The following is a 19,439-nucleotide window of genomic DNA, read 5'->3' on the forward strand; positions in this document are numbered from 1 at the left end:
GGCAGTAAATCAATCATCATCTGTAATTATTGCTGCAGTAATTACCTTTGGGGAGTAGGTTATCATTCTTGGTGGCCTTTGTTCAAATATCTCTTTCATTTTCCCTGTTTTATTTTTCTTGAATCATGTCAGTTTCTGAGTGGATTAATAGTATTCTGAAAGCAGTCCGATTGTGAGATTTCTGAAAGGGCTAATAATGCGATTCGTCTGAGGAGCTGAAAGATGCTTGTATAGACTAGCATTTAAATTCATGGATCAGAGTTTGCCCATCAATTATTACATCTTCATTTTTAGTGAACAAACAAAAGCTGTAAGTAATGTTGCAAGGAGAATTTCAACTGTACCTCCAATGCAGTGCTTATTTAAATTCCTGATTTCTTAAGTACTACTGATTTAGTCAGTACAAAATGTAGTTCTACAGATAAAAATAAACAGTATTTTAAATAGCTTATTTGAGATACTATTCTTTGAATGTATGTAAATGAGTTATTTAAACTCATGAGCGCTGTTTTATATCTAAATAAAATATGGAGTTACACATTACATTTCCAATTTGTCATGCACTTAGCAACCCTTTCTGGGAGGAAGATATAAGAGATATTTTTGATATGTCTGTCACTTTTGATAACTTAATTCGAAACTTATATCTTAGGGGAATACTGATACTAGGCAGGTAAATACATTAAAACAAAATGACAATTGAGTTTTTAATATTGGATGCATAACACTAATGTTCATTTGAAATGGTGGGTGTTAAGAACTAGCTAATGACTAAATTTCTTGTATTTCTTGAAAATACACTTTTTTCAATTACCCTGGTTTCTGTTTACATTCCTTTTATATTTTTTTTCTCTCTTTCCTTCCTTTTTTTTTTTTTCCTTTTCCCTGTTTTGGTTTCTTGCCAACTTTGGTCTGACTGTCCCCCAGCACTTGGTGAAGATTGCATCTCAGCCTTGGAACAAGGAAAAAAAATGGGCATGGCTAACATTAGATAAGCCCCTTATAATTTAAGAATAATAAAATCTTATTTCAGAGGAAAAATAAGATTTAATTATTTTTTGTGACAAACACGGTCTCTTACAAATACACTGCAGGTTTGTGGCAAAAAAAAAGTCTCAAAAGGAGAGTAAATGACAACTTTCTGAAAAACTGCTATTTGAATATCTTATTTTACTTTAGGAAGGAGGAATTAAAGTTCAACTGTCGGGTGCTTTAAGGCAGGGGAAGGATCAGTTGCAACAAACTCATCAGTCCTGACCTATATTTCATTCCACTGATTAATTTATCCCATTTCCTTGGCTAGTTTCTGAAAAAAAAAATCTATTAAGTATCACTGACCTGATCAAAATCACTTAATGCATTTGGTGAGGAAGAGAGGGAGGATAGCTGGAGAAAAGCAGGTGGGGAAAGAGAAGTCGGAGATACGATACTCATGTACAAGCCCCAAAAGAGGCACTGTGCAAATGAAAGGTATCAGAGAAGGGCAATTGTTATGTCTCCTTAAACTCCTGACATCCAAGGGCAGAGCCATTCCCTAAGTAAAACTATGGTAGAGACCCCTGTGATGAGAAAGCAAGGGAGGGGGGGCAGAGCAGCTTCTTGTATGTTGTTTAACTTGGCCATTATGAGTTGTAAACCTTTTTTTGTGACTTGGCATGCTTTGGAGATATCACACTTGGGTTACTGACTGCCTCCCCCCCTTCCTTTCTGGTTTATGGGGTTTTACTTTTAGGAGGGCTTGAGGTTTTTTTCTTTGCTCTTACTACCAGCTTTTGATGAGAAAGTTTGTTTAGGAAAAATGTTACAAAAATACAATCACGTGCAAAGAAAACTAGGTATTCTTTATACAAAACTGAATGCAAATGTAGTTCTACTAAATGTTAAACAAAGGTTTCTCTAAGCTAAATCCAGGTAATATTCATTACTACGTTCAAAGCCACCCATGAAAAATCATTGAAATGGTAGTTGTTAGATAAGCTATCACAAGGAAACTAGTACAGCCTCATGTGTTTAATAGAAGTGCTGATCTCTGATTTCTTTTTGTGGAAAAAAAACCCAAACAACCTGTGGTTTTACTTCAAAGTAAATTTTTACTCAGTGCAATTTTGTGTCCTACATGCAGAAATAAAATTACTAATGTTAGTTCCTAGAAAGAAGAGCAGGATGCATTTCTTAGTTGTATTTTACATACCCATGCTCTTCCTAAAGAAGGCTTGAAATATATTGCCAAGCCCAGAACATCTTCTGAAGTTGTTCCCTGTTTTTGAGGAAACCTAGGTAATCTTTCCATCTTGAATGAATTTACAACTGCAGATCAATTCATGCAGAGTATCGGTGGACTGAGCAAATGTATCTGTGTTTTAATGGGACCTGTTTCCTCAGCATAGATTCCAAGTGAAAGGATGTCTCTCATGCAGAGGTGCAGGTTATGTGGTACCAAGGAAGGTAGAATAGTAATGAATTAAAAGAAAAATGTTATTAACCAGCAGCAATAGTTCAGAGAGAATTTGACATTCAGATCCCCTTCCAACAGTAGCCTTTACATTTCTCTGTATCTGTCAACTGTTTGAATGTCTGTTTGCAGCCCCAGCCCTCCCTGGTTTCCAAATTGCATGGGCTAGACTCAGAAGTCATGGGATTGTCTGCTGATTAGACTATAATCAATCCAGCATAAACAAAACCAGCAACTAGTATTGGCATTATTTCTGTAAACTTGACTTAAAGTTTCAGTACTATTGGTCCAAAGAACTTTTTCTGAACGGGCTGTTTTCAGGAACTGTGTTATTTTGGCATCATCATTTTATAGGGAGGGAACAAAAAAATTCATGAGATTCCATTTGGCCTGAAAAGCAAAAACATCTGTTTGATGCATGAGTAAATTGCTGGCTTGTATTTGGCCATCCAAAAAAGGGCAAAAATTAAGATACCGAACATAAAAGAGTGCATGAAAAAAAAAAATTACAAAGAAGATTTAAGATTAGCATCTTTTTATAATGCGGGCTATTTATAGTGTTCTCTTTTGGGCTTGCCAAAGCATGCCTTTATGTATTAAAAAAATCCGTAACAACAAAAACATCCCTAACCTTTAGTAATATTCATTGACTTTGGCAATGCATATGGATAGTCTAGCTGCAGGATTAAAGTAATGCTGCCCAGTCATTTCTGGGGCCAGCATGAGTTATATTGACCATCATTGTCTGCTGCTTGGGGTTAGGCACCATTAGAAGTGAGCATCTAAACAGCTACTGGCTGTACTGCTAGTTTCCACAAAGGTGAAATCTTGTGACAAAGATAATATTAAGAGGTTTAGTAAGGCTGCTGATGTGTTTGGATTGGTTTGATTTTGTTTTCCCGAGTTGCTGTTAACTTGTACAACAAGGGAAGCTGTCAGTATGGAGTCACTTATCTAACATGTGTAGGATAACATTATCCACCATGATCTAAGATCTCTTGAAAGGCTTTATGTTGCTCTATAATTCATTCTGTCTCATTTACAGCTGGTTTAATAGCTCTCAATTCTTTGTTCTGAAACACGATTCAATATTTTCTAACGTGCATTTTGAAAAAAAATCTTCCTTTTGGATAACTGTGCATGAGGAAAAGATTCAGAAAAAGCGTTAACATTTTATGTAGACCATATGGATTCACTATTTTTTTCTGTGTAAAAGAATTAAAATATGGTATTTGGAGGGTTTTCATAGGTTAATTAAAATACAGTATAAGTTCTGCTACCCTAAGACAACCTCCTGGAGTCTTTTCCTAGCCATATTTCACAGTTTCCATTGGTTTCTGCAGGGCTGCCTGAACTCAGAATCAGTCCCAGTCAGGGGTTGGGAAAATGCCTTATTTCACTTAAATCAGAACTGTAGCATATACATGTACATATATATATAAAAATATTTATTTGAAGGGACAGCACATAGATCTACAAAGAATTTGTCCTGTTTTATTTGGTGCAGTGAAAATGTGCATGTCTGTTTTCAAATACATTTTGCAGAGTGTTACTACAAAGCATTAAAGTTTTCCAGTTGCTGTCTTTATAAAAGTTGGACAGCACAAGAGAGGCTTTTAAATACTTTAAAATTGTAATGTAACATTTGGCATAGAACTCTGACAAAAGATGGATGTGCAAAGACCAAAAGAGGTGGTGAGGTTTGTTTTTGTTTTAAAATTAGACAACTTGGGTTCTATTTCACCTCAAGTATGAGTAATTATGCTAGTTTAGCAATTATTAGAGATGAAAGAAATTCTGTTAGATATGAGTCTCCTAAACTTCAGTAGCTTTAGTTTTAGCCAGGATAATGATCAAGGAGTAGTTAGCCATTTGCCTAGGGACTATGTTGAAGCAAAAAAGATAGGGCTGATCTTGGGGGTATCCTTATTACAACATGTTATAATTAACATTTTCATTCAGCCCTCCTACTTTCCAAAAAAATCTGCTTTATTTTTTTTCTGTGCACACAGTGGTAAGACTGCATAAAATTGCTCTCTTCCAATGAATTTTTGAACCAGGACAGTTGTTTTCCATGTTTAGTATATTAGTTAACACTGGTCATGGGTTTTTTCCCCCCATTTCACGTTCCTTTGGTTTCATACACATTTTGTCTCCCCTCTATACTGCGTAATTATTAGGAAAAAAGATATAGAAGACTTCCCCCCCCCCTCCTTTTTAGGATTTAATCTGAGTTATACGTGTCCTTCTGGGCTGCGCACATTTGGGTTTTAGATTTTCCTTTAGCTAGGGTGATGCTGTGCATGCCATACTGCAAATGTTCTTTGTACAGTTGAATCCATAGTATGTGTACTCAAAAGCGTTGTAGGGCTGTTACTTACCAATTCTGCACAATTAAAACCCAATGAAATTTTAGAAATTTTGGGGGCTTGTTTTCATTGTGGTCACCCTCCCTTTTTTTTTTTTTTTTTTTTGTTGTTGTTGCTGTGTCATGGGAGTAAGGCAGAGGAGTGTTTTTTCAGTGAGTGATTCGTCTGATACTTTCACTTTTGAATGTAGGTGCAATTAGGTGAAATTTTTCTTTGGAAGAGTAGGAATTCTAGTCCTTCAAGACTTCTTAAAGTTATCTATCATCCATCCATCTATCTATCTATCTATCTATCTATCTATCTATCTCAGTATAGTGACATTCCCCTCCTTCTTTATTTAATGTGATACAGGATTACTGTAGTTCTTGAAAAATGCAATATCAGTAACTAGCTTGCCTTCTTACAAATTTGGCAGTGCTAGTCCTTAGTTAGACAGCTGGCTGAAGTAGAACACCTTTTTGTCCTGAGGAAAAATGGATGGGATGTTGATAGTGAGGATTCTCAATGTTTCCTTTCTGCCTCAAATCCGTGTTTTTGAGAGCTTATTCTCTCATGCAGAGGCAATAACCTGGAGCGTGAATTTTGTCCTTACCTAACACGAATGCAAAACCACTCTCCAGTTGCTCACAGAGATGCTCAGTGTTCCACACAAATGTGGAAAAGCTAGAGCACTTCTATATCTAAATGTCCCGGTTGACTGTAAAATAGATGGCTTTTGTGCACAGTCCCTGAGACCTGTTGTACCCTTACTATTTTTATGTTGTGTTTTGCTGGAAAAATGTATTTCAAACAATGAATTCCTTGATAATTGATTTTCTAGTTTCATTTTTCTGTTGTTCACTCTTTTGGTAACATATCAAGTTCAACTTCCATTATTGATTCATTCATTTTTGTGAAAGAAGCTTTAAAAACAAAAATAAAATGACTGTTCTGTTTCTGGACTGGATGATGTGATATAGTGGGGCAGTGTCCTTGGGAAGACCAGGCTGTGCTTTGATCAACAAAAACTTTCTCTGGCACTGAATTATGGTGGCTGGGTTTTTTTTTTTCCAGACAGAGTCAAGTGACTTTCTAACTTTTGACAGTGGCAGTAGGAAGGAGGAGGGGGTGGGGAAGTTAATTATTTTCCACCTCCAAAGAATACAATTGTGAGGAAGGAACTTTCTGATTCACTGGTTCCAGGACAACAGGATGTCAAGATCCATGCCTGATGTAACGTTTTCACTCTGAAGATGGGAGGAGGAAATGGGTTTGTATTGGCCTCTGCGTGCAACCACTGACTGGGAAGGGATTGTGTTACATGACTTATAAAGAGCTAGAGCACAGGAAGAGATTTGGTTTGCAATTTCTGGTGAATCTGTTGAGTAGGACACTTGCTTGTCAGATGAAAATGTAAATCAATGAAGAAAGGTCAGAAATCTTTAAGGGAAAAAAAATTTAAAAAAAAAGAAAAAAGGAGGCTTGCATGCTGCAAGATGTTTAGTGCTTAGATGCTGCTGTGCTTAGTTTGTAGTTGCCTAGTAGAATAGTCACCTTGCACCAAACTATTGGATTCTTTATATAGTTTACAGGTGCTTAGGGGTATGAATGTTGTTGAGTAGAAATTATTTCAAGGAGACAGTAGGAAAAACATGGAAATAATGTATCTTAGCTCCTCCCCTATTCTAGATGTGGGTATCTTAGTGCAACAGGGCATCTCATAGCAGTCACTTACCTGACTCAGGTTTTGGAGATAAAGATAAAATTCCTTTCCTCCTAGGATAGAAAGAATTGAGGTGGTGTGCTGCTGCTCTTCCTCTCTTCTTTGCTGAAGAGGGAAAAATCTTTGCTCTGCTGGGATGTGAGAGGCAGGAGTTCTGTTTTGTGCTTTGTCTAAAAGTGTTTTATCTGTATCTCACAGGGAGGACATCAGTCATTACAGAGCAACATACTGTCTTATGAGTGTGAGTTGCCCTGTTATTTTTGTCAATGCCATTCCCCTTTTCAAAAGTCTAATTATTTTTTGGACAAGAGGGTGAAAAAGAGCAGGAGAGTCAGGCTCTAATTGCTTGAGTACCTTGAAGAAAAAGGGGAGACCTGGGTCCTGGTCTGCCATGTACTTTCTGCTACTTCTGATGAATTATTTTGGTGCAACTAGAATTAGATTCCACTTTTCCCACTTCCTGTTACAGTGCCCCAACCACAGGGATAAAATATGATAATTCTTCTTGTTTCTAGTTCAGTGAATATTGTAGATGAAGTAGGGTAACTTGAACAGCAATGAAGGAGTGCACTTCAAGTCTGAGGGTAAGTGTTCTTTGTTAGGAAGCTCGTGACGTGAGTACAAGTCCTCCTGATAGAAGAGAAAGTTCAGCTGGTGCCACCCACCTCCTGGGTGACTGATCTAACCAGTGGATGTGGGCAAGAGGGGAAAAGGAAGATGTATTTCAACCCACATATTTTCTGCCAGTGTTTTATAGCAACCAGGGAAGGGTATATGAACTCTCAAGAACCAGCCCATAAGGCTGCATCCAAACCCAGGGCAGGCAGGAGAATACTCAATTGCTCACTATCCACCCGTGGTGGGGCTTCAGTTTGATTTCAGCACTGAGAAAGCCCCCATGGTAAAACCACAGGTACGGCCTGACCTCAGTGGCATCTGAACAGAACTGCTGACAATTTATATGCAGCATCCCCTCACTAGTTTTTTGGCTTCTAAGCTCCTCTGTGGATATAGACCAGATTGCTGTTCTACATGATAGAAAGTCATCTAGAATAAAAAGTCTGAGGGATCAAAAATTAACTTATAAAACCCTAGTATAGAAGAGAAGGAGATCTCTGATAAATCGGGGATAATCTCAGTTGAAAGGAGGTAGGTGTTTAGTTTGCTTTGGTTTTTATTGTCTCAGATAAATGTATGTCTTTAGGTAAAAGATCTAAATCATGAAGCTGTATTTCAGTTTGGTATAGGAACAATGTCAGACAGCCCAAAGTCCTCAATGTAAGTGTCCCATTTTAGCCATGTAAATAAATGATTTAAATTTCAGAGGGAAAGGTCATCTACAGTAACCTTTACTGTAAGTCTTCATAGCCCTTCTTTATATCACCTGTCTTCAGACTTGTGTAATGTTGGTTACTTTGAGGTTCTAGGATCCATACATCAGTTTAATTCCAATTGCTCTCTCTTGCTGAGTTTAGACTTTTGTAGACAGTGTTTAATGAATTACCTGTTTTCTAAGCACAGTTGAAAATACTGTCTGTAGCATCACCAGGAATTTGTATTTGTCGTGTTGAGTAAGAAAGCTGAGGTGATACAGAGCTTCAGGACACTGAGGGGAATAACTCTGAATGTGTTCATGTTAAGTACTGGACTTGGTAATTAGGGTTAAAATTTATCTTAGCCTCCTAACTTCTGTCTTCCCCCAAAATGGACTGGCTGCCCACAGCACATTGTCAGGAATGGTGGTGGAGTACTCAGTCTAGGACAGGCAAGACAGCTGAAAGTCCTGACCCTGGTACTAAGAACTGTCTCCCTCTAGATTTGCTAATTCTTACCTTGGTCCTCAATTTGACTCTGAGATCTATCATAATCTGTTACGTTGCGTGGTAGAGTCTTAGGGATGACTGAAATTTACTTGAGGTTTATAAGAAGCTCTAAGATTCTTTGGAGAAAAGTACTTTTTAAAATATAACCTTATTAGTTTACTTAACAATAGAAATATGAGTATATGCATATGTGGTTTAACCTTTTAAAAGGATGCATGGTTATGGAGGCAAAGTTAGAATTTCATACAGGATTGATTAATCTGTTACCTCAGCTATCCTGAAAAGGATATCTTCCTTCCCTCTACTCAGCTTTGGGGTTTAGAATTATACCTCTGCTGCTGGAAAGAGCATCTTATGCCTTTTCTGCACACACTGTTATGTAAAACCGGATGTCTTTAGGCTGTCACATTTGGATACTGTCATCCTTGAGATCAAGGGTTGGAAGAATATCCAAAGGATTTCTTAAGCATAATTTCTTTCCATTTAAGTATATTTATTACTTTTATGTTTATGTGCTGCCTAGGAAAATACTTTATTTTAGCATAAGAATAATATTTTCCAACCACTGCAGTTTAATTGGGAACTCCTAATTCAGTCATTCTTCAAGAAGAACATTAGGGGGAAAAAAACAAGCTTAGTGTTGGGACAGACTAAAGAGAGGAGTGAAGAATATGAGTGCTATGAGGGACTTTGTCTTCTGGAAAAAGCTAATGCAAGAGGAAAGAATGCTTTATATAACAGGAATCTTTTAAGGAAAATAATTTCCAATGTCAAGTGAATATTGTTCCCATGCTGGGGGGGGAATAGAAATAGGAAAAGGGATATGTCACAGCACAAAGGAAAACAAATCAGCCACATACATATTCATACATATGATTAATTGGACTTTTGTAAAGTTGTGGCTACACACAGGACTGATTTTCAATGGAGTTCTGGAATGTAGATATTTGAAATGTTAATATGCCAATGCATTTCTTTTTCCAATTCTTCCAACACTAAAGTCATTGGGAGGATTTACATTTGACAGTCAAATTGGTAATCTGGCTAGTAGCTGATAGACATGTGTTGATGCCAGGTGAAGCGGGTCAGAAAACAAGACTTTCTTAGTAGCTCTGAACTTTTATGAATGTCAATTATCTTAAAGGCCATTATGAAGCATTCTGCAATGTTTGCTGAATTCCAGAAGTCACCCTCTGAATTGCTGCTTTTTTGTGCCACAGCCAGGTGTGAAATCTTGTGCTGGCATGTGTCAGCCAGAAGGGTTTGAAAGGTGAATCTTAGACACCAGTGGTACCTAGGCAGAGAAGAAAGCCGAGGAAGGTGAAGCCCTAGCAGGTGATTCATTGACACGTGATCCTGAATTTAATACTTCTCTGTAACTTCTTTAATTTCAATTTTGTATCCTGACTGAATCCTTGTGGAGACGTATTTCCACAGCATGTTATTGCAAAGTGTGAAACATCTTTAGAATCCATTGACTTTAATAGAGCCAGAGGATACTCAACGTCCCCTGCAACTGGCTCTTAAATTTGCCTTCTGCTATATGATTAATCTGTCTGCTCATACTTAATATCTACCTGTAGATGGTGGCAGTATGAATGTCCTCTTGGTTTTTATGTGGCCACGAGGAGTAGCGGAGAGATACTTCCAGAAATTACAGTCATTTGTAGATACTGAAATAATGGCACACACGTTTTATTTCTGTTCTGTCTCAGTAACTCAGTAAATTGTGTATTGATTATGCTAATACAGCTAGTGTCTCTATTACTTGTCTGCAGAAATTATTCAAACATGTAGATTGAAGATGCACTTGGCAAAGTTACCATCCTAAGAAAAAGGCTTTTGTGCAAAGATGGCTTTAAATTGAATTACTAATCATATGCTAATGGAAGTTTATAGATCAGGTATTGAATTGTACAAAATGTAAAGTGCAAGGTAAAAATATGTATTCTAAACTTCCTATCCTGACAGTCTTAGTTGCTACATTAGGTTTATTTTCACATCTCTCAAGGAATATGTTTTATGAAGGGATAAATCAATAGCAATCTATTTTTATAGTTTATTTTGGGATATGTAGCTTCTCCTGCTTTGTTTACCAAGCTGAGTAGAGGCTCAGGCATTAGGGGCAGTTATTTTTTTTCTTTTTCAAAATTTATTAATCTACCTAGACTAGAAGAAAACCAACTTTTTTCAATTATCTTTTGCTTTTATTTTATTATGGTTTGTAGTAGGTCAGAAACCATAAATCTTAGATAGAGTTCTCCAAAAGGCTTCCCTTTCAGTGAAAATATAATTTTCCACATTTCTAATTTAATCAGTTTCTTTTCTGTACAAGTTTTTTCCAGGCATCAACCAGAAATGACTTGTGCTCTTCCTTAGGGTGCTAAATATACATATTAACTTTTCGGAGGAGGGGGATCCTGGTTACTCTGTAGAATATGAATGAAATTTTGCAAGCTAGAAAATCTGGATAGATTTTGTAGCAACTTTAGAAAGCAATCTCCCTCCTTTATGGTCTAAACATGAGTCTCATGAACAGACTAAGCAAAAGGGGTGAAATCCTCACTGATCAGCAGGTGTTGCTGTAGAGCAGTTAGGAACTTAATTCTAAGTTTAGGACCTCTCTATCAAAATTCCCACAGATTTTCCTCATTGGCTGTCCTTGATGGTTCTACTTGATTTGTTGCATTGGTTGTTTGTTTTATTTTGGTTTGGTTTATTTTTGTTTGGGTTTTTGTTTGTTTATTTATTATTTCTTTAAAAAGGAATAGCTGGTCTTAATGTTGACAATCAGCAGCCTAAGGATGAGATGTGCTCTGAACTGAAACCAGGGTTTGCCTTGGACACTAGCTGTACCAAAGCTGAAACATCCTAACTTTTCACATGGATACAGCTTCAGTTTAGAGATACATTTTTCTTTTTTAAATAAAAATTTAAAAACTGTTATCTGTCCAACCCACAGCTTTTATAATGGGAGATAGAACTGACATGTTGAATTTCTCTTTTCCCTTACTGATATATTTTTTAAATTGCTCTCAAGAAGCGTGGTGCCACAGTTGTAGTGATTATTCCTTTTTTGAAACTTTATTACTTGGGGTTCCTCTTTTTGTTTCTCAGAAGTTGTCCTGAGAAAATGAGTAGTAGGAAATTGATCATTTGTTGTTTTAAGAAACAGATGAGTCAATTGAGAAATATTACTACAGCTTACAAAACAGGTGACCTGTGGTCATAAACATGTAATTGTAGGGACAAGGAATATTGTTGCTTTCATGACAACATGTATCTAGAAGTTCTGTTCATCCATAAGGTCACTTATTCATACTGGATTGATAATGTAATTTTCTGCTTTCCTGAGGCCTCTACTTCACTGGTATTCTGGCTTCATTACACAGGATTAATCTTACCTTATGCTAGGATGTGGTATATGCTATAATGAAGGTGACATCTCTGTGTGCAATTACAGTCTTAGGGATATCAATAATTTTGATGTTTGAATTAATAATATTGCATACATGCTACTCTTTTATTTGCATACCATCCTTATTCATTTTTTAGCTATATGCCATGCTCGTGCTAGAAAAAGGGTTTTGGTTTGCAAAATTTAAATCATCCCTTCGTATAGATTCTGTTTAAAGGTGTCTTCCTGTTCTGAAAGAAAACGGTGTAGTTAATATATAAGGGAGGTTAACATTGGTTGCATGTCATTCTACCTTTCTTAGCTGAATTTAACAGTGGCCTGAGAGCTGAAATAGCACTGAAGTTTTCAGAATCTGTTTGTGAAAAGGTGTTAAGTGCTAATCGAGAGCTTATCTGATGCTACCAGCTGTAGCCTACTTAATGTAAGGAATATCCTTGCAAGTTGGAGGAAGGAGGTAACTTAATGCAAAGGAAAATGAGATGCATTTTGTAGGTGACTCACTAATTCAGTGGGTTTTGTAGAATAGTTTTCTTTTTCTTTTTACCATTCCCCCCCCTAAATATGGTTTTATTTTTCCTGACAAATATGTCAGTCTAATTGACTGTTATTGAAAAGTCTGTGCCATGGCCTGTTGTGATTTACTTGTTTCTTTTGTGACTGAGAATCCTTAAAGGGATGAGCAAAGGTTTAGAATAACGCTAACCACAACGCTACCTGCTTTTATACTTGTTTTCTTTTTTAAGTGCAATAAAGACATAGTGGTCAGCCTTTGTTGAAAGCAAACCTCAGCTCTCACAGAATTTTCAGATCCCAAAATAGCAGGAAAGTTGTAAAATATTTGTTTTCACAAGGCATACACTGCCATGTTTTCATAGTACAAAATTGCATACCTGGAAACAATTAGTTAGGCAGTATCCATGTTTATTTTTTCCATTTTAGGAGCTAAAAATGTTTGGTGTACCTCTAAGTCAGCAGTGTGAAGCTGAGTATATTTCACTGTGGAATCACATCTCAGGAGCAGTGAGAGATTCTGGTACTGCAGCTGGTGGCAGTAGACATTGAGGACAGAACAGCAGAAAAAATTAACTCATTCATTTTGGTATACACTTTAAAGTGGAGGTCTTGTTTACTTCTCAGCAGGTAGCCATTCCATTTGGGAATCAGGTATTGAAAAGTTCATGTTTGAAGACCTCAATTCCATCTTGAAAGTTAAGAAATGGTAGCGTTCTTAAACTGCTTTTTTGAACTGAGAAGGGACATTTATCATGGTTGAGGACAGCAGATATATCCACAACCTTTAATAAGGCTGATTAGTAGGTAGTGATGATCAAAGTGAGTTTCCTCTTGAGGGATGGAAGAGTGGACTAATTTTCAGTTTTAGAGCTTGTTCTTAACTACATTTTTTGGAAATCCATCAGCAACTAATGATGGACATAAATAGGGTCAGATTAGGCTCCTGCAGAGGTTTTTCTGGGAATTTTGAGGGGGTCGCAATAGATGGTGTATATATATATTTTTTTAAATTATATACTAGTTTTACTCATTATTTCTCTTGCTTTATTAATGAAACTTACTGATCTCTGCTACCTTAGAGAAAAATCTTTCTATTTAGCTTAGTTTGCGTTTGACCATGCGTTCCCCAAACCTCAGCTTTTTGTGAGCTTTTCCCACTGCTTTCTTTGTCTGACTGGTTTCCTTCAGCTGTGAGGATGCTGGGGTGACTGCTTCAGTGTAACAAAGAAAATCATACAGTATTATCACAGCTGAGGTACTGGTAACATCATGGCTGCAAAACACAAGTTGAGCTCATAAATTAGCTCATAAAATCATATTTTGTGAAATACTGGACTGACTGCAGGGCTGGGGAAACTTTTATCAGATCTCTGTAGATAAGAAGAGTTTGCTTGCTAGCCACAGCTCTGGGATAGAGATATAGATTGTTTAGAATCCTTCAGAGGTTGTACTCTTTCTGATATATGCACTGTATTACAAGTTTCTGGTGTTCTGAGAGTGTCCTTATGAAAACTGGTGTTTTTTTTCTAGAAACTCAGATTCTAGAAACAACCAGTTGTATGAAGCCTTGGGGTTGGCGGAGGAGGAAAAGAGGTACCTGTGGAGTGTGTATATGTATCTCTTCTTTTGCATATATGTCTAGATTTATATGTGACCCCTAAGTGTTGCACTCTCTTGTCCCAAGAATCAGGAAAAATACCTCAAGTCTTTAGACTTTTAATTCAGTTGCATGATTATTTTTTGAGATCTGAATCCTTGGGAGTGGAAACGCTGCAGAAGTGCAGTCTTTCCCCTTTCAGCTTTTTCCCCTGTGGAGGCAGAATGAATTCTTTTCTCTCCGCTGTTCTCTAACTCAAAGAACTCTGTCTTTTGGAGAATAAAAAGGAAATGGTTCTGCCTTTTAGCTCTTCCCTTACTTTTGCTTTGGGAGAGTCAATCTTACTTAGGCATTGTATCAGAACGTAAGAGAACAGCGCTCTCTAATTTTTCAAAGTAGCAACAGAATGGCTCTTGTTAGGTTCACTCACCCAACAAGTTTTGAATAGTGAATCTGACAAGAATTGTATTGTTTTTAGTTCTACTGCTCTGGAAAGCTGTGAGCCAAGGGAAAGATGCTGGCATGGTATATACAGTAAAACAGCATGGGGTTAGTTCTCCTTTGCAAGGCTGTCTGCACTGCTGAGATGTTTGCTACTGAATATAGGATTATTACTATTTTTTAAAGCTTATGTGTGAACTAGCACACATACCTCTCCCATCTGCCAGGAGAAGGCTTTCTCTTATCTGAGTGGAGCAAGCAGAATCCTAAAGCCCATAATTGTTCTCTTATTTAGATCTGTAATCAAATACAGTAAAGTGCATTGAAGACAAATATCCCAGAGGAAATTCGATTTGTTTTTTTAAGCCATGAAAAAGATTTGGTCACTCTGCTCTCAGATTTGTAGCTTCCATACAGCAATGTATTCTGTCTTGGTCTGGTCTACACTTTCGCACTTTGCAGTGCAGCTTTTCTTGCCCATGTTGTGCAAGCATTGCTGGCTTTCAGAACTGAGGCTGGTGTAAAGATGCTTGAAACACTTCAGCTACCTACCTAACATCTTTTTTGTTTGTTTTGTTTTTGTTTTGTTTACCTTTTTCTGACAGTAGAAGAAAATGAAACAGAGGACCATCAGGCAGGTGTGGGACACACAGCCGCACAGACTGGTAATGCTGAATTCCTTCATTAGTGCTTGCTTACCATTTGACAACAGTGTGAGGGATTTTTGTGTCGGGGTGTTTTTGCAAAGCCTGCACTCTTCTTTCTCTGCTTCAGCTTAGAAAGCATTCTTGGGGCTTGCAATGGGAAATAACATTCCTCTCCCCTTACCTTTCAATTTCTGACAATTAGAAATTCTGCCTTTGGTAGGTCAGCTGACTGAAAGTGAGATGCTTCTAAAGTACAGCATGCCTTTCTTTTTTTCTTATTTCATTTTTTGTTAAATTTAATCCTTCTCTACATTCCCCATGTAACCACCCCCCCACTGCCATTTCAGATCAACTTTATTATTCATTTCATTTAAACTATTTCCGTATTTCTAAAATATGTGGATAGGGGTGATTTCTTTAAAGAATGTTTGTATAATTTCTTGACAGAGATTAATTAAGGGCTCTTTAATTTTAATAGGTGAGATTGGGTGGACAAAATTGTTGTTTGAGTCAGGCTCACAGAGAAAAGTATTGTTAATAATCATGAAGAAATAATTGTTAATTCCCCAAAACTACAAGGGCTTCTTTATTCTCTAACATGGTTGGAGAGTGCAAGAAATAATTTGTTTCTGTCTTTGGTACTGGTTTCACAGAATTTTATCTGAAGAGAAGGACTGACTCATCTGCATAGTCTTATTAATTCAGCTGAGGTCACCTTTTGGAGTAAGGGCTGGCTCCTTAAGGATATTCCTAGAAGGCTAGTCATGTCTGAATACGTTTAGGTAATCTGTTTGAGAAAAGTTGGAGTTATTCCTCTTATGAAGGTGAAGAATGCAGTTAATTTTTTCTTCAGCTTTATATTTCTCTGTGTGTCCTGTGGGTTTGTGTTTGGTGCCTTTTATAGGTTCTAATGGCTTTGTGCATAAAGCAGATTGTTTGAGGAGAGCAAATAAAAGCGAGGGAGTTTTTTGCCTTTTTAATGGGAAATTTCTCCAACTCTTTTCAGCGTACATGTGTCTCCATTTAACTATCTGCAAATTCTTGAACAAAGCAAACTTGTCCTGCTGTAGACACATGAAGTTGAAAAATAGGCAACTGCAAAACCAGGAATCAATGTCAAGGAATGGTGGCTCTTCTGCCTTTTTTTTTTCCTTACAATAATTCTCAGTAGTTAAGTTACATTGCTAGTTCTTTATTTACCATCATGTCCTCTGTTTATTTCTAGGCAGGATTTAGCATTCTGTTTTTCTCCACAGCAAGAATGCAGTGCCAATATTAAAACCAAAAAACCTGATAGAGCAAGCAGTACAGAAGGCCTGCACTGTGTACACACTGCCAGAAGTTTTTATAGTAATACTTTGTATCTAAGCTCTGGCTCTAACTATTAAATGTGCTTTTTATAGAGTACCAAGTTATAATGTAGTGCAGCTACGGCATATTAATCTTACTGCAGAGATTTAATGAGGCAGTTGTTTTGCGATGGACACTATTGGGAGCAGAGAGCGACAGAGTTTTACTTTACCACTGAGCTGAAGAAATATTCCTTGCCTGGTAATAATTATAACCACATGATCTAAGTTTTCCTTTCTTTTGCCAGCACTTTTCCATGCAGAAGTGGCTTGGAAGGAGGTCTACTGCAAGGCAGTGAAATGGATTGGAAAGGAGGCTGTTTTCTTGGTAGTTTGATGTTTTAGTTGGGATTATCTATGGATCCTTGCAGCATAGGCAGAAATATGTAAGATGAGTTTCAAGAATACAGACAGTCTTTGCCAGTCCACTGAGATGACTTTTAGATATTCATTACTTTTACTTGACTTTTATATGGGTTATAAAAAGTAAATGTGGTGAAACCTCATTTTTACATGGGCAGAATAGAATTTCTGCTGGTTGGCCTTAAACCGCTCCCATACTTGAAATTAATTGAAGTCCATGGCTTTATTACCTCCAACACTTTTAAACCAATGCAATTTTTCATTTTCCCCGAAGTTGCAGTTTTATTAGACCAAGTTACAGCAATAACATCCCTTATGAGAAGGAGGAAGAAGGGAAGGAGGGAACCACCTGCCAGGGAACATAGTAATGAGAAAATCATGCTTCTTTTAATTTCCATTTATAAATAATGTTAACATAATCAGGAAGAGAAGACAACTGTTCTTTCTCTTATTTTTTTTTAAAGTGCCTTAATAGGCAGAATTTATTTCTATTCCAAAAAAGTAACCTTCATTCATTTCTACACTAGATAATTTCCAATGGTATCTGAAGGTGGAGAGGATGTGTGTGTATTGTTGCTGATGGGTATTGAAAAATTTCAGTTGCTGCACAAGCAGCCTCCAAAATAGGCCAGAGAAGCCTCTGGAAATCACAGTGGTATTTGCAGATGTTGGGAAAAGTAATTTTACTATGAACACCATCTTATTGAGGGAATTGTGGCTGTGATTGTTGCAGATACTGCGGAGAAAGAAATGTGGGAGGTGAATGACATTTGCCGTGAAGCCTATATGTGAGCCTGAGCTTTGAACAAGAGGTTAAGGAGAAAGTACTAATGAATGCATATTGCATTTATAAAATATTTTATTCTAGTCTTCCAAAAGAGCTGCTCAAATAAGGCAGCTTATCCTCAATTTAAGTGACTATTTAAGGTTAGACTAGCTCTTGATGGAAGATATTTGTTGTTGAAAAAGAACAGCTATCTATTCATAAAACCTCCAAATGATATTTGCTCTCTTTAAACATCTTTTTATTTTGGTGGTGACATCTCTTCACAGAAGCAGATCACAGTGGAAATACATTCATTGAGAGGGGCTGAGACTGCCAGAACTCATTTCACAAAGCTGTCATAGGCTAAACTCAAACCTAGGTCCCAGAGGGTCCCACTTAAGTGTTGACCTAAAAACAAATGTGCCAGTTGGCTAGAGCATGTATTCTAAAGTTGCAGCAGAAGGGAATAAGCTTGACTGACTTCTGTCCCTGTAGAGTTTATATCTGCAAATGCAGAAGGAGAAGCAAAACATTATTAGTCTTAAAATTATTCTAATTTTAATAACTGGTCGCTAAGTATGAAGCTTTAAATTGAATGATCCTTTAGGCTTTTGTGCACTAAGGGGTGCATGTGTGGCTACGTTTGTGTGTGTGTTGCTGAATTCCTGTAAAATGCAAGTGTTTCTGAATAGTGAATCTCGAGAATTCCCTCCCCTCCCTTTTCTTTCCTTCAGCACTGTACTTAGAGCAGAGTCAGGCACTACCCTTATTTTAAAACAAACAGGTCTGTAAACTTTATGTGCAGCATTTAAATACTCATGTTAAAATTCAGACCTAGTGCCCACATTTCCCTAAGTGCTGTCAATTTTATGAGATGAAACTGGGAGCTTGAGCTGAACAACTAATAGTATGCAGTGTGCACATGCTGCCTTCCAACAAGTGTTTAATGATGTTGGGGTCAGTTTGCAACAGTTAAGACAATTATTTCATTTTCTGAACTGTTTAGAACCTGGAGATCTCCTAGCTGCTTTTATTAATCTTTCTAACTATTTTGGAAAATGAAGCAGCAATGGAAGTTGTTAGATTTAGAATATTCAGTAATGTCTAAAATGCCATAAAGTCTTTTTATAATTAGCATACGTTTTTTGGTTTGTAAATTTGCAGGCTACTTTTCTATTTGGAAGTATCTGCCCAAGTGGAAATTTCCACTCTTGGAAGAACCTTGTGGATGTAATTTGTCATGTAAGGACTCAGTGTATGGAGGGCTTTTGCACAGCAAATGTATTTTTGCTTTCAGAACATGTTTTTTACTTTTAAAAATAATCTGTTTTCTCTCTGTAATATAATTCCCTTAAAAATAAATACTGCCCTTTACCCCTGTCAAAGAAATTCCTCGGTTTTGATCACAAGCCACATGGCATGAGAAAGACTTCCTGACATGGGTCATTTCCAGTTTCTGCTTGCGGGTCCATCTGTGTTTGCACAGTTGAAGGGCAGGGTGCAGCAGTATGGACCAAAGGATACAGAGAGATGATGAGAGCTCTGACCTTGATAGTGGGCAGCAAGAAATACAGGAATGGCTGTGCCCAGATGACTGTAGGGTTCTGAGAGCGGATGTGAGTGGTTTATAATGGAATTGCCTTCCTGCTTCTCTTCACACACCACTCTACCCCCGATATGAATGTAGTGTTGGCATGTTTTAGTTTCTCTTCTTCCAAGGAGTTGTGCAGGATCCTAATCAAATTCAAGGCTAAATAAGGTGCATTCACAGATACCACCTCTCCGTTCCCCCGGCCAGGGAGCCTACTCCTGGTTACTCACCTGCTTGGCAAAAGAGGGTAACATCTTAAAATGCACTTGCACAATATCCTATTATTATGTGAGTTCGTCCTTGTTTTCTAAAATGACTTGTTTCAGTCTCAGCTCTCTCAAATATCTAAAAGGAAAGATGAGGCAGCCAAAGCAGAAAAGGGAGAAGTAGTGAAACACTTGCATTCCT

At 37.3% G+C, this 19,439-nt stretch overlaps 1 protein-coding gene across 12 annotated transcripts in view; it reads left to right on the forward strand.

The window, feature by feature from the left end:
* ZNF521 (zinc finger protein 521) overlaps positions 1–19,439 on the forward strand; it is a 229,847-nt gene that overhangs the window by 3,787 nt on the left and 206,621 nt on the right. For 4 of the 12 annotated variants that reach the window (XR_010999165.1, XM_068190412.1, XM_068190443.1 and 1 more), the window contains 2 exons: positions 13,808–13,870; positions 14,921–14,980. The exons of 3 other annotated variants lie outside the window; for them this stretch is intronic. Coding sequence is in view for 7 of the 9 variants with exons in the window: in XM_068190412.1 (XP_068046513.1) it covers positions 13,808–13,870; positions 14,921–14,980 (123 nt within the window). In the remaining 2 variants the exon portion in view is untranslated. The remainder of the gene's footprint in view (positions 1–13,807; positions 13,871–14,920; positions 14,981–19,439) is intronic. 5 more of the 12 variants (XM_068190429.1, XM_068190459.1, XM_068190466.1 and 2 more) reach the window with 2 other exon arrangements.

This window comes from Anomalospiza imberbis, chromosome 1 (genome assembly GCF_031753505.1).
Source record: "Anomalospiza imberbis isolate Cuckoo-Finch-1a 21T00152 chromosome 1, ASM3175350v1, whole genome shotgun sequence".
Classification (NCBI taxonomy): Eukaryota; Metazoa; Chordata; class Aves; order Passeriformes; family Viduidae; genus Anomalospiza; species Anomalospiza imberbis.